The 10,778-nt window shown below is 42.8% G+C and overlaps 1 protein-coding gene across 1 annotated transcript; it reads right to left on the bottom strand.

The window, feature by feature from the left end:
• Window positions 1–2,253: 2,253 nt before the first annotated feature.
• LOC309350267 (alpha-1-antitrypsin-like) lies at window positions 2,254–10,202 on the bottom strand (the record flags this gene model as incomplete). Its single annotated transcript, XM_081877134.1, has 5 exons — window positions 2,254–2,404; window positions 3,615–3,802; window positions 8,296–8,443; window positions 9,069–9,339; window positions 9,593–10,202. 5 exons carry the CDS (start codon window positions 10,200–10,202, stop codon window positions 2,254–2,256), a joined length of 1,368 nt encoding a protein of 455 aa, XP_081733260.1.
• Window positions 10,203–10,778: the final 576 nt, after the last annotated feature.

Raw genomic sequence — 10,778 nt, 5'->3', positions numbered from 1 at the left:
TAAGTACTTAATTCGTTCCAGAGATCCGTACTTAACCTGAAACTGTTCTTAACCTGAACTTTAGCTAATGGGGCCTCCTACTGCTGCTGTGCCGCCGGAGCCCGATTTCTGTTCTCATCCTGAAGCAAAGTTCTTAACCTAAAGCACTATTTCTGGGTTTCAGGGTCTGTAACCTGAAGTGTATGTAACCTGAAGCGTATGTAACCTAAGGTACCACTGTATGGCTCCCGCAAGAGCCGTGTGCTCTTTAAAGGGAGCGCGGCTCTTGGGGGCTTTTCTGAGAGGTGGGGGCCGCGTGCTCTGTCCATTTTCCCACCTCCCACAAAAGCCAGGGATAGCTCCCTGCTGCCCTGTGGAGGCTTTGCATGGCTAAGCCAAACCCTAGATCAGCCAGTGGGATCTCAGCTGTCCTGGCTTCTTGCCTGGCTGCGCGCAGCCTCTCCTGGGCAAGGGGAGCCTTCATCCCCTGCCCGGGAGAGGCTGCGCGCAGCTAAGGCTCCCCCAAGAGCCGTGCTCCCTTTAAAGAGCGCGAGGAGTGTGTGTGCAGCTCTTGGGGGCTTTTCCCCAGGAGGAAGCAGGGCAGCCCTTCTCCCTCCTCGGGGAAAAGCCCTGAAGAGCCGCACACATGCTCCATGCGGCTCTTTAAAGGGAGCGCTGAGCAGAGCCTCCCGCCTGCATTTGCTCCATAAGACGCACAAACATTTTCCCCTTACTTTTTAGGAGGGGGAAAGTGCATCTTATAGAATGAAAAATACGGTAATTGGCTCTTTTGATTGCATTATGATTTGGTATGATTTGGTATTGTAGTAATGTGGCCTGTGATCAAGACAAGACAGGATGTGTGTCTGCTTTTAAAGGAGGTTTCTTTCTGGCTACCGAAAAGAATAAGGACCAACTGAATAAAGAGCGTGACTTTGATCTGGTCCAGGAAACTGTCAGATATGCTTTCAAAAACGTATCTTCTCAAATGTGTGTATATAACGAAGTTGACAACTATGTAACTGAATATGTGAAAACTGTAAATATCCCTAAAGGTATTAGATTGCCAGTTCCCTTTACACTGTTGCAATACTCTTAGCGCTAAGAAAAATCATAAAGCGGTCAGAAAATAAGGAAAGACAGTTTATTTAACAGATACAAATCTTCAGACAACTGGGGCATATGCCCGAGGTGATCTTTATGCAAACATGCAAGGACACCCAGGGGGTGGCCAGACATGCCACGGAGTCAGGAACTGATAGCGCTTCCAGCAGTTCTGTTCCTGTCAAAAGCCAGAGGACAAACATCAGCGCCCACAACCCCACCTAGGAAAAACTTTATACAACAATCTGCATTCATGTCCAAGAAAGAACTTGCTCCCCTAATAATAGTTTTTAGTAATAAGAAATGGCCCCTGCAAATAAGGGCAGCCAGGAGAAAAAACTCAACGGGAGACAAGCGATCTGCCCAAAGGCAAGGTAGACTGGGGGTTCAAAACAACTTACTTAAATGACCTGTCAAGCACAGACCAATGAACACAACCAAACATCGCCATCTTGTGTTTACTACACTGGTACTGCAGTGTCTTCCCATATGCTCCCTTCATTGACCCACTATGTCAAAGAGCAATTGATTAGCGTAACTGAATTGATACATTGTATCCACTGTAATTAATTACTTGCTGTCTACAAGGGCCTTCTGCAATTGCACAGTCTTTCAAAATATTCTTATAAATTGGCCGTTCCATGGATCTTCACCGTTCCAATTTTAGTCTGCTAAGGGGAAAGATGGCTACCAAAGGGGAGGGCTTGAGATGTGAACCTGGCAACCATAACCCCCCAAAGCAGGAGATCACGTACTCAGCGAGCCTTGCCCAAGAGATAATATCAGACCCAGGTTTCAGACAGGTAGCCATCTCAAGAACAAAGATGGACTACCCAAGAAGGAATTTGGGTCTTGACTAAACAAAGAGACTGTGATTAACCTGACTGGGAGTGTCAGGAAACTGTAAATATCCCTTTTGTCTTCATCTATAGGTGTCTGGTGAAGGTCATGAGGAAGGAAGGGGCAGTCTCCCCATAGTCAGGTTACTGCCACCAAACCTCCCCTTGTGTGACGAATCTATGATGTAGTAATGATGTACTTTTAGAGGTGTGCATATGTAGTTTAGAAACTTATAAAAGTTTCGGTCCTCTTTTGTTCGAGGTCTTGCCTGTGTTTCTGTTGGATTGGGTAGGACCCTGCTATAGCACTTGCTTTCTATCAAAATAAAGGTCAGGCTTCACAGCTGCTTCGCTTCAAGTTACTTTCGTTGTCGTCTAGTTTATTTCTCTCCGACCGCAGGAACCATCTAGTATCTTGCGGGCCCATCATGTCTCTTAAGGACCCAGGTCGGTTTCGTTCTGTTTTTTCCTGCTGCATTGGACTGTTATTAATGAAAAATTAATAAAAATTATTTACAAAAAATACACCAGTACAACAAAGTACTCCCAGCAGGATGAAGTAGGTGAAAAAGAGGAGTCCCAGGCAAATTAGGGGCTCTCTCCAAAATTCCTATGCAGTTCTTAGCAAAAGCCCATCCTGCATAAGGAAGGAGGGCATGCTGAAGTGGAGACTGGCATGTTTGGGGAGGAGCAGGGCTTAAAAGGGGGTCTGCTCCTCCACCTCCATATTCGACACATGCTTGTGTTGGGATTTTCAGTTCTCTGTCAGGAAGCAGCTGGGTTGTTTACATCAGGTGATGTTACTGACCGTGGGACAGGAAGTCTGAGTCAGTTCTCAGAGTACTCAGTCTAACCGGGTGGAGTTTGCTGAGTGCTTCTTCCGCTTCTGGATTGAAGCAGTGTTGAGTCGGAGACTCTAAGGCTGTATTGCTCAAGACGAGCAGCCATGCTTTTGTATGCAGTTTTAATAAAGTAGCCTGGAGACTACGGACTGCCTTTTTCTTCTGATGGGTTGCCAGGAGGAAGTGAATGTGCTTTTCTCACAAGGGAGAAGTCGCTTATTAATGGTCTCTCTGGACTGAGGAGGATTCCTGGGTTCCAGCCAGAGAGTGGACCTCCGGATAAATGCTCCGATGGGTCTGGGACCTGGCAAGCCTCCCGGGTGGGCGTTTTTCTAACAGCTTGCACATGGGTTAGCAGCACAGCACCTCTGAGGGAGCTCACCTGTGTTTTCTTTCTCAGGGGAATCAGGGTGTGGCAAATTCGCCCCCTGTTCAAGTGTGAGAGCGGCGTTGTGTAAAATTGCTATGCAAGTTTTCGTGTGTGTTCATTCTTGTGTTTTAAGGTAATCTTGTGTGCTGTATTTTTGTTGTTTTTTATGCTGCCCAAGATGAAGGTCAGGCTGTGAATGTTCATAATAAAATAAAATAATAAATAAAATAATGACGACATATGTGTGAAATCGCTCTTGGGTTTCAAGCACTTCAAGTCCACCTTGGGCAAACATCATTTGAATTACAATAAGCAGTAGCTAGTCACCCTAAAACAACAACAACAATGGCATGAATCCTTCAGTTGTTTAATAATTTGTGCCAATAGCGGCCTTAACTCAAAATACAATTTCATACACATTGTACACTAAACCAGAACATAATTGTAAGTCATGCAAATGTATCCTAGCTGTGTAATTACTTCTTCTGAGGGTTTGCAACTCTTCCCATGAACAAGATGGATTTGGTGATGTCATGGAAGATAAGAACGAGGAAGGGCGTGTTGAACCTCACTATAAGAGACATGCTCCGACTAACTGCTTCCACTGCAGTGGCAGCTGCAGCTTCAGTGCCAGCCTCGTGGACATTCAGAACAGCTTCGTGAAAAGCCTGCCAGCGAGACAATCAAGAATTAGTCTCCAACATAGGCCAATATCTTATGATTAGACAGAGATGGTCCTGGCCCTTGCAAGCAGAAGAGGGTATGCGAGACAAAATTCATGTTGTCATTTCTCACAACTATGATGCATTAATCTTTCTTTCCCACCAGTCATGAGTGTATTGTGCACGCCTCCAGGTATTCAAGAATTTGTCCTCAGGGGACTTTACACTTTCTCTTCTTCCTCACCATTGCTAGGGTTAGTTCAAAAATGCATCGCAAGTTTTACTCTTTTCAAGATAAAATCTGGTCTCACATTTCCAAAGTAAGCCCAAGGTTACTTTGATCATGATTGTGATGCATGGCATGAACAAAGATATGTTTGACTAGATCTCCCAATTATGATCTATCTGTTCATGTAAGAGTCTTAATCAATGGAGTGGGGGGGGGGTAGAATTGGATCTGAGTGGTGTATATATAATTTTTATTAAATTTTCTATTTTACAATTTCAACTAAACGTTTTACATAAAATATCAATGACTTCCCTTCTTCCCTTTCCATGGTTCATTTTGCATATCTTGTATCCTTGTATACTTTTCAATTGCTTTTCCATTATTCCATCCGTCAACGATTATGCACACTGTTGAATTTATCTTACTGCTGCCAGCATTTTCAGCTGTACACAGTTATTTTCCATATAATCAGTAAATGTTTTCCAATCTTATTTTTCTCTTATTCTATACGTTAAGTCTGCCAGTTGTGCATATTCTGTCAACTTAAGTTGCCGGTCTTCTTTAGTTGAGACCTTGCTCACTCTATAGACTAACTATGAGAAGAAGTTCCAGATTGATAACCAAAGGGTGATCATCTTGAAAGAAATCCTGATGAGAATATTGAAAAAAAGAGCCAGCTATAAAGCTCTGACAGAAACCTTGAGAAGTAACAGAATAAGATACAGATGGGAGTATTCCAGAAGGCATTTCATTTTTACTCATAAACGGAAAAAACAAAGATGTAGGTTTCCAAACGAGGCAGAAATGTTATTTAAGGGGGGGGGCATTTAAAGATAAAGAGACCAAGTAGAGATGAAGAAGAACAGGGAGCGACAGGAGGACAAATAGATCAGGATGATAATGAACCTGTAGATGCATGAAATAAGGTAAAAAACTACATGAAAACGATGTATCGTTGGTACCTAACCCCAGTTAAGATTGCAAAGATGTATAAAATCTTCACAAAAGTATGCTGGAAATGTAAAGATAATGACGGCACCTTTTTGCATATGTGATGGACTTGTAGAAGGGCAAAAGACTTCTGGGAAATGATTTATAATGAGTTTTAAAAACTATTTAAGATAACCTTTCATAAAAAACCAGAAGCCTTTTTGCTCGGAATAGTGGGGGAAGAGATACCAAAGAACCTAAAGAGATTGTTTAAGTGTGCTACCACGGCCGCCAGAATGCTGTATGCCCAAAAATGGAAAGAAGAAGGTACACCAACGAAGGAAGAATAGATAACGAAGATGATAGACTATGCCGAAATGACAAAAATTACCATGAGGATTAGGCAACAAGATGAGAATTTTTTTTCACAGGATTGGATAACATTTATAGAATATGTTAAAGAACACTGTAAATATGTTAAAACATTAGCAGGGTTGTAAGATTTATGATGGGTTAAATTTGGACAATCTATTCATAAATAAGATTTGAAATTTATAGAGGAAAAATAATGATATGTAAGATGACAATTGATTGAAATTGGAAGCCATGGGAGGAAGTCAGACAAGATGAATTTGGTGCATAATTATTTTCCTTTGTATAAGAACAAGCATGAAGGGGGCCTCCCAGCCTGTTCACAGGTCCTTATATGATCAGTGAAAACAGTTGGTTCTGGCAAGTACTAACCATTCTCAGTCTTAACCTGATAAGTGCCACTTGTCCAGATTTTAATTTGTCTGAATTAATTTTAGGATGTATTTTAATTAATTTATGCCTGTTTTTATGCATACTGTGTTATTTATATGATGTTAGCCGGGGCTTAAGGGTTTCTCCACCAGTTTTGTTAGAAGACCTGGGGCTTTTCCTCAACTGTCATCAAACAGTTTGTGGCGCCTCTTCATCAGCACAGCTGGAATACCAAGTATTTTTTGGCTCCTCTTCTTCATGGGAGATGGGATTGTGGTGCAAGCACTCTAAAACATTTGACTCAAAATGTAGGGTTGTAGGAAAGTTTCTGCTTCTGCACAAACCGTTCTAGGTTGAGACATTTTCTCATCACCCCAGAATGTTCAAGTTCACATTTAGTTCATACAAACATGGCATTCTGACCTGTTCTTAATGCATAGTTGATCACATCTATGGAACATGATTGATATGTCCTTTTAAGTCTTACATTATCAATTATTAAGTAATTGTTTTAGGTCTTGTTCTATTAATCACCAGTTATAATTTAATTAGGAGGTTTTCATGCCTGTCTAGTTCTGTGTTCCCTTTCTCAGCCTTTAATCTAGCAGTGATTAATACCTATATGTAACCTTTGTTTGTACTTGCTTTCTACTTGTGTTAACCAATCAGCAACAAGCACATATGTGGCAATGCTGTAATATTCAATAAAAGGGACTCCCCAAGACATGCTCAGGAGGATGCCTCCCAGATGACTCCACCCCTCGTCTGTCGTTTATTCCAACCCAACATCTGGTGACCCCGACGTGATTGCCAGATCCCTTCGCAGCCATCCCCATACTTCACTCGACTGGAAAAGTCTCAGCGCTCTACTTTGTGAGTATGGGAGGGGAATTGACAAAATTCCAGCAGGAGCATGCCAAAGAACTGCTCCATCTCGTTAGACAGCGGGTGCTCATATCTCTTTGAAAGAAATTGAACAATTGTTATGTGAGATTTCTTGCCAGTGTCCCTGGTACCCGGAAGCAGGGTCTTTAGGGTCAGAGGCTTGGCAAAAGATCGGTAAAACCCTCTTTGCAGAACTGAGGGCACCAATTCATTGTCTGCTCACTTGGCAGAGGTGTGCCGACACCGTCGCTAGATTAGGACCCCAGGCATCCCCGATGGCGCCCGTTCTTCCAGCCGCAGCAGACAATCCCCCCCGGCGCCCATTCTTCTAGCCACAGCAGACAATCCCCCTCCTTACCCAAAGCTTTTGCCTCCATTGCGGCCTTGCCAGCCCCTCCCTACGCCTCAGCCCACATCCCCATCCACCCCGCCCGTCCCTCCTCTGCCTGCCCCAGCCCCTGTGTGCTCTCCTACAGGAGCTGTGCGCGCCACGCTTTCTCTAGCTTGGCAGAAAGGGCTCCTGTCTCTAGAGGAAGAGTCTGAATGGGCTGGTGAAATGCCATCTGCTTTCCCTATCACCTATGCAAACCCAGGAACTGCTCAACAACAGGTGTTGTATGAGACACTTCCTTATCCTGTTATGAGGGAACTAAGGAGAGCCATTACTGATTCTGGCCTAAAATCCTCCTATGTGATAGGGATGCTGGAGGGGATAGCAAGCGGTTATACGATGCTACCCCAAGATTGGAAAGATTTGATGCGCATACTTTTATCTCCTGCTCAGTATGTAGTTTTTGAAAGTGAATTTAAGCATAGCGCAGTAGCCCTGGCTGATCCACAGCATTCAGCCAACCAACTCTTTGGTGCTGGTCCGTATAATAACATACCAGCCCAGGCAACATTGACACCTTTGCATTTCAATCGCACCGCGACCTGTGTACAGCGCGCCTTTTGGAAAGTCCCTGTTTCAGGGCAACCGCTGAGCTCCTTTGTTAATATTAAGCAACAGCATTCAGAGCCCTACCATCAATTTATAGATAGATAGATAGATAGATAGATAGAAAAAATTAGCTTTTGAAAATGCAAACACCGATTGTAAGAAGGCTTTGCAGTCAATCATAAACCGCCCTAAATACGACCTGGCCGATATGATTCAAACCTGTGCTGAAATTGGAAGCCAGAGCCATGCGATGCTGGCGCCATCCAGGCAGGCAATAAGCCAACTGGTAATTGCTTTAACTGCAAGCGCCCAGGTCATTTTGCAAAAGAATGCAGAGCCCCTGGCGGGGAAGCAAACAGGAATGGTGATGCCAATAAGGCTAAAACTTCCAAAAAATGCCCAAAATGCGGAAAAGGCTATCATTGGGCAAATCAATGCAGGAGTTCAGGAAACTCCATAACAGCCCCGCTCTCGGGCCAGAACAAATAGAGAGCCCTCAGCCGCTAGTTTCCTCCATTGAAAAATTCTCTAAAGCTTCACCCTCTGATTTTACCATTGATTGAATTAATCAGGAAACCAAAGACCTGTTTTACCTGATGAAATCGTGCTCATGCCCACCCAATTGGCGGGGCCACTTCCACCTAAGGTCGCAGGCTTAATTTTACCCAAATTTTCTGCGGCCAAAAAAGGAATCCTGGTTATTCCGCGAGTCCTGGATCCTGATAAAATAAAGAGCCTTTGGATCAACGTGATTGATTTTGAGAAGCCTACCTTGGAAACCTTCAGATCAGGGTTCCCAGTAAATCCAGAGAGGTCTGCTCTGTTTGTGAATACGTCAGTAATACCCATTTTTCTTAATAGCTCTTTGACAGAATAGCTGCCCGAGATTGAAAACTTTGGAAGTAATAGATCTATTTTCCTGTTGAAAGAGGAATCAGAGGCTGGTGAGGTACACTTTGAGAAAAATGCATAAGGCAAATAATGGAAATTTACAATATGGCTAGATTAAAAGGGGCTGTCAATTATTGCTAAAAGCACAAGATTAAAAAAAAAGTAGCCAATGACCACAATAAATAGATTTTTATAACAATGAGGTTATATCCAGTGCTAGTCCTACTCAGAGCAGACCCCTTGAAATTAATAGGCAAGAGTAAAATATCTCCATTAATTTTAATGGATGTGCTCTGAGCAGGACTACAACTAGACAAAGCTGAAAGAATGTATTAAGATCTCTATATATGCACACATAGGATCATAGAATTGTAGAGTTGGGATGGACGTTGAGGTTCATCTATTCCAAACCCCTGCAATCCAGGACTATGCAGCTGTCTCATACAGGGATTGAGCCTGCAATCATGGATCCGGAATTGGCCTCCACAATCACTTTGCGGACTCATTGTTAAAATCGTTTATATGGAAGAAAATCTTACTCGGCTATTAGTGATAACCAAAGAAGAAGCTTGGCATTATCAGCACTGTGCTATAACCAACGGAGTTGATATATTCAAGTGCAACACTCTTTCCATGACTGCATGCTCACTTACCATGGTTTCAGTGAATTCATCCATTTTAACAAAACGTCTTCGTTAAGAGCATTTTCCAACTGCTCCATTTGCCCTTGGTCAGGAAGAATAAATAATGCTGAAGCATTGCCCTTGTAAGGGAGCTTCACAACCTGACAGGATAGGACGTTATCACGGTAAGTCTCGAACCAGCTGACTTTGTTCATCATCGGGACTTTGACCGTTGTTTGTTCATCCACAAAGAAGTCATTTGCTTTTGTCTTCTGAGAATCAAAAGGTTTTTCCCAAAAGGCTTATGGAAAGAACAACAACAGCATACAGGTCATTGGAGACAGAGAGCAGGAGGAAGAGAGCCAAAATAACACCATGCTTAAGGTAAAAAGCTATTTCACAAACTCTAAAAGGAATATGACTTTTTAGAACAATAAAAACTATTTTTTTTTTCATTTCTGGAAATTCAGTCTTAGGTATTCCTAGTGGATTTTAGTGCAGGAATAAGCAAAAAGAACTTACAACAGTGTATAAAACAAGTCCTCATGACTTACCTTTCAAGAAGATATAATTTACAAGAACCATTACAGCCTCTGGGTCAGGCTTCTTGTAAACATTAACTAATTTCCCATCAGTTTTCTTTTCAATGTAGGTATTGATTTGACTTTCAGCTTCCTCAGGATTTTTGAAATTAGTTGGCAAAACTTCTGTCTCATAAAAAGTTTTTGCATCATCCAAGAACTTGTCCAGGAGTTGCACTTGGTCATCTGTGAATAGGGCATTCCCAATGCTCAAGTAGATTTCACCATTGGGGTTGCTTAGCATTTGGAAGAGATGGCGGAAACCTTCGTGTATTTCCTGCTGACTGATATCTATCTGGTTAAAGCCAAGTCCTGACAAAAGCTCACTCAGCGTGGTGGTTCCAGCTCCCAGTGACACCATGGCAAATGCAGTGGAAATGCTCAAAGGTGAAAAGAAAATGTTATCGTGAGGAGTTTCGGAAGCAAGCTGGTGGTATAATCTAAAGGCAAACCCAGTATTTCCTCGGGCTATCTTCAAAGAGGGTAGATCACTGCCATGCTCTTCCTGCCATTCAAAAGTATAGTGGCAGTGGGGAAAAACACAGAGCCCAGCAAGAAGCACATATAGGTAGGTATGAGACATTGTTTTCCTCTGGAAGTAGTCTATACAGAAAGAATCACATAAAAAAATTCTCATTACCATGACATAATTAAGAATGTTTGCAGTTGGGTAGTGTCTATTAGCTTACTAGCTGCATGAGTTCTTTTCTACTAAGGCAAAACACCAAGTGTCCTCACGATATCCAAGGTCACTGGACAATCGACATTGAACTGTGTTCATCTCACACAGAGCTACCACAGTGATGACATAGACATCTCAAGCCATAGACATAGACATCTCAAGCCAAAGAAGGCCCATAAAAGAAAGCAGAAACTGCGGCCTCGAATCAATGCTGCCAGAACAATCATCCCTGAACTTTGCTTTGGCTTCCTTGGAATGTTGTTACGGTAAGTGATCCTGCAGATTTATCACCTAGGACTATTCCTTTAGGGTATCATAAACATTTTCACCCTCATCCCTAATGGATGATTTATTCTGAACCAGGCACTCTTCAGATCCTGCACACTTTCCCCCGGCAATCATTTTAAACTGTCTTTTCCCATTCAGGTTCAGACAGAGCCCATCCCTTTTGTACAGACCTGGGTTTTCTGGAAGTGT

Source organism: Podarcis erhardii, assembly GCF_964252035.2.
Source record: "Podarcis erhardii genome assembly, chromosome: 1".
Lineage (NCBI taxonomy): Eukaryota > Metazoa > Chordata > Lepidosauria > Squamata > Lacertidae > Podarcis > Podarcis erhardii.
This window is presented reverse-complemented; position numbering and strand designations above follow the sequence as displayed.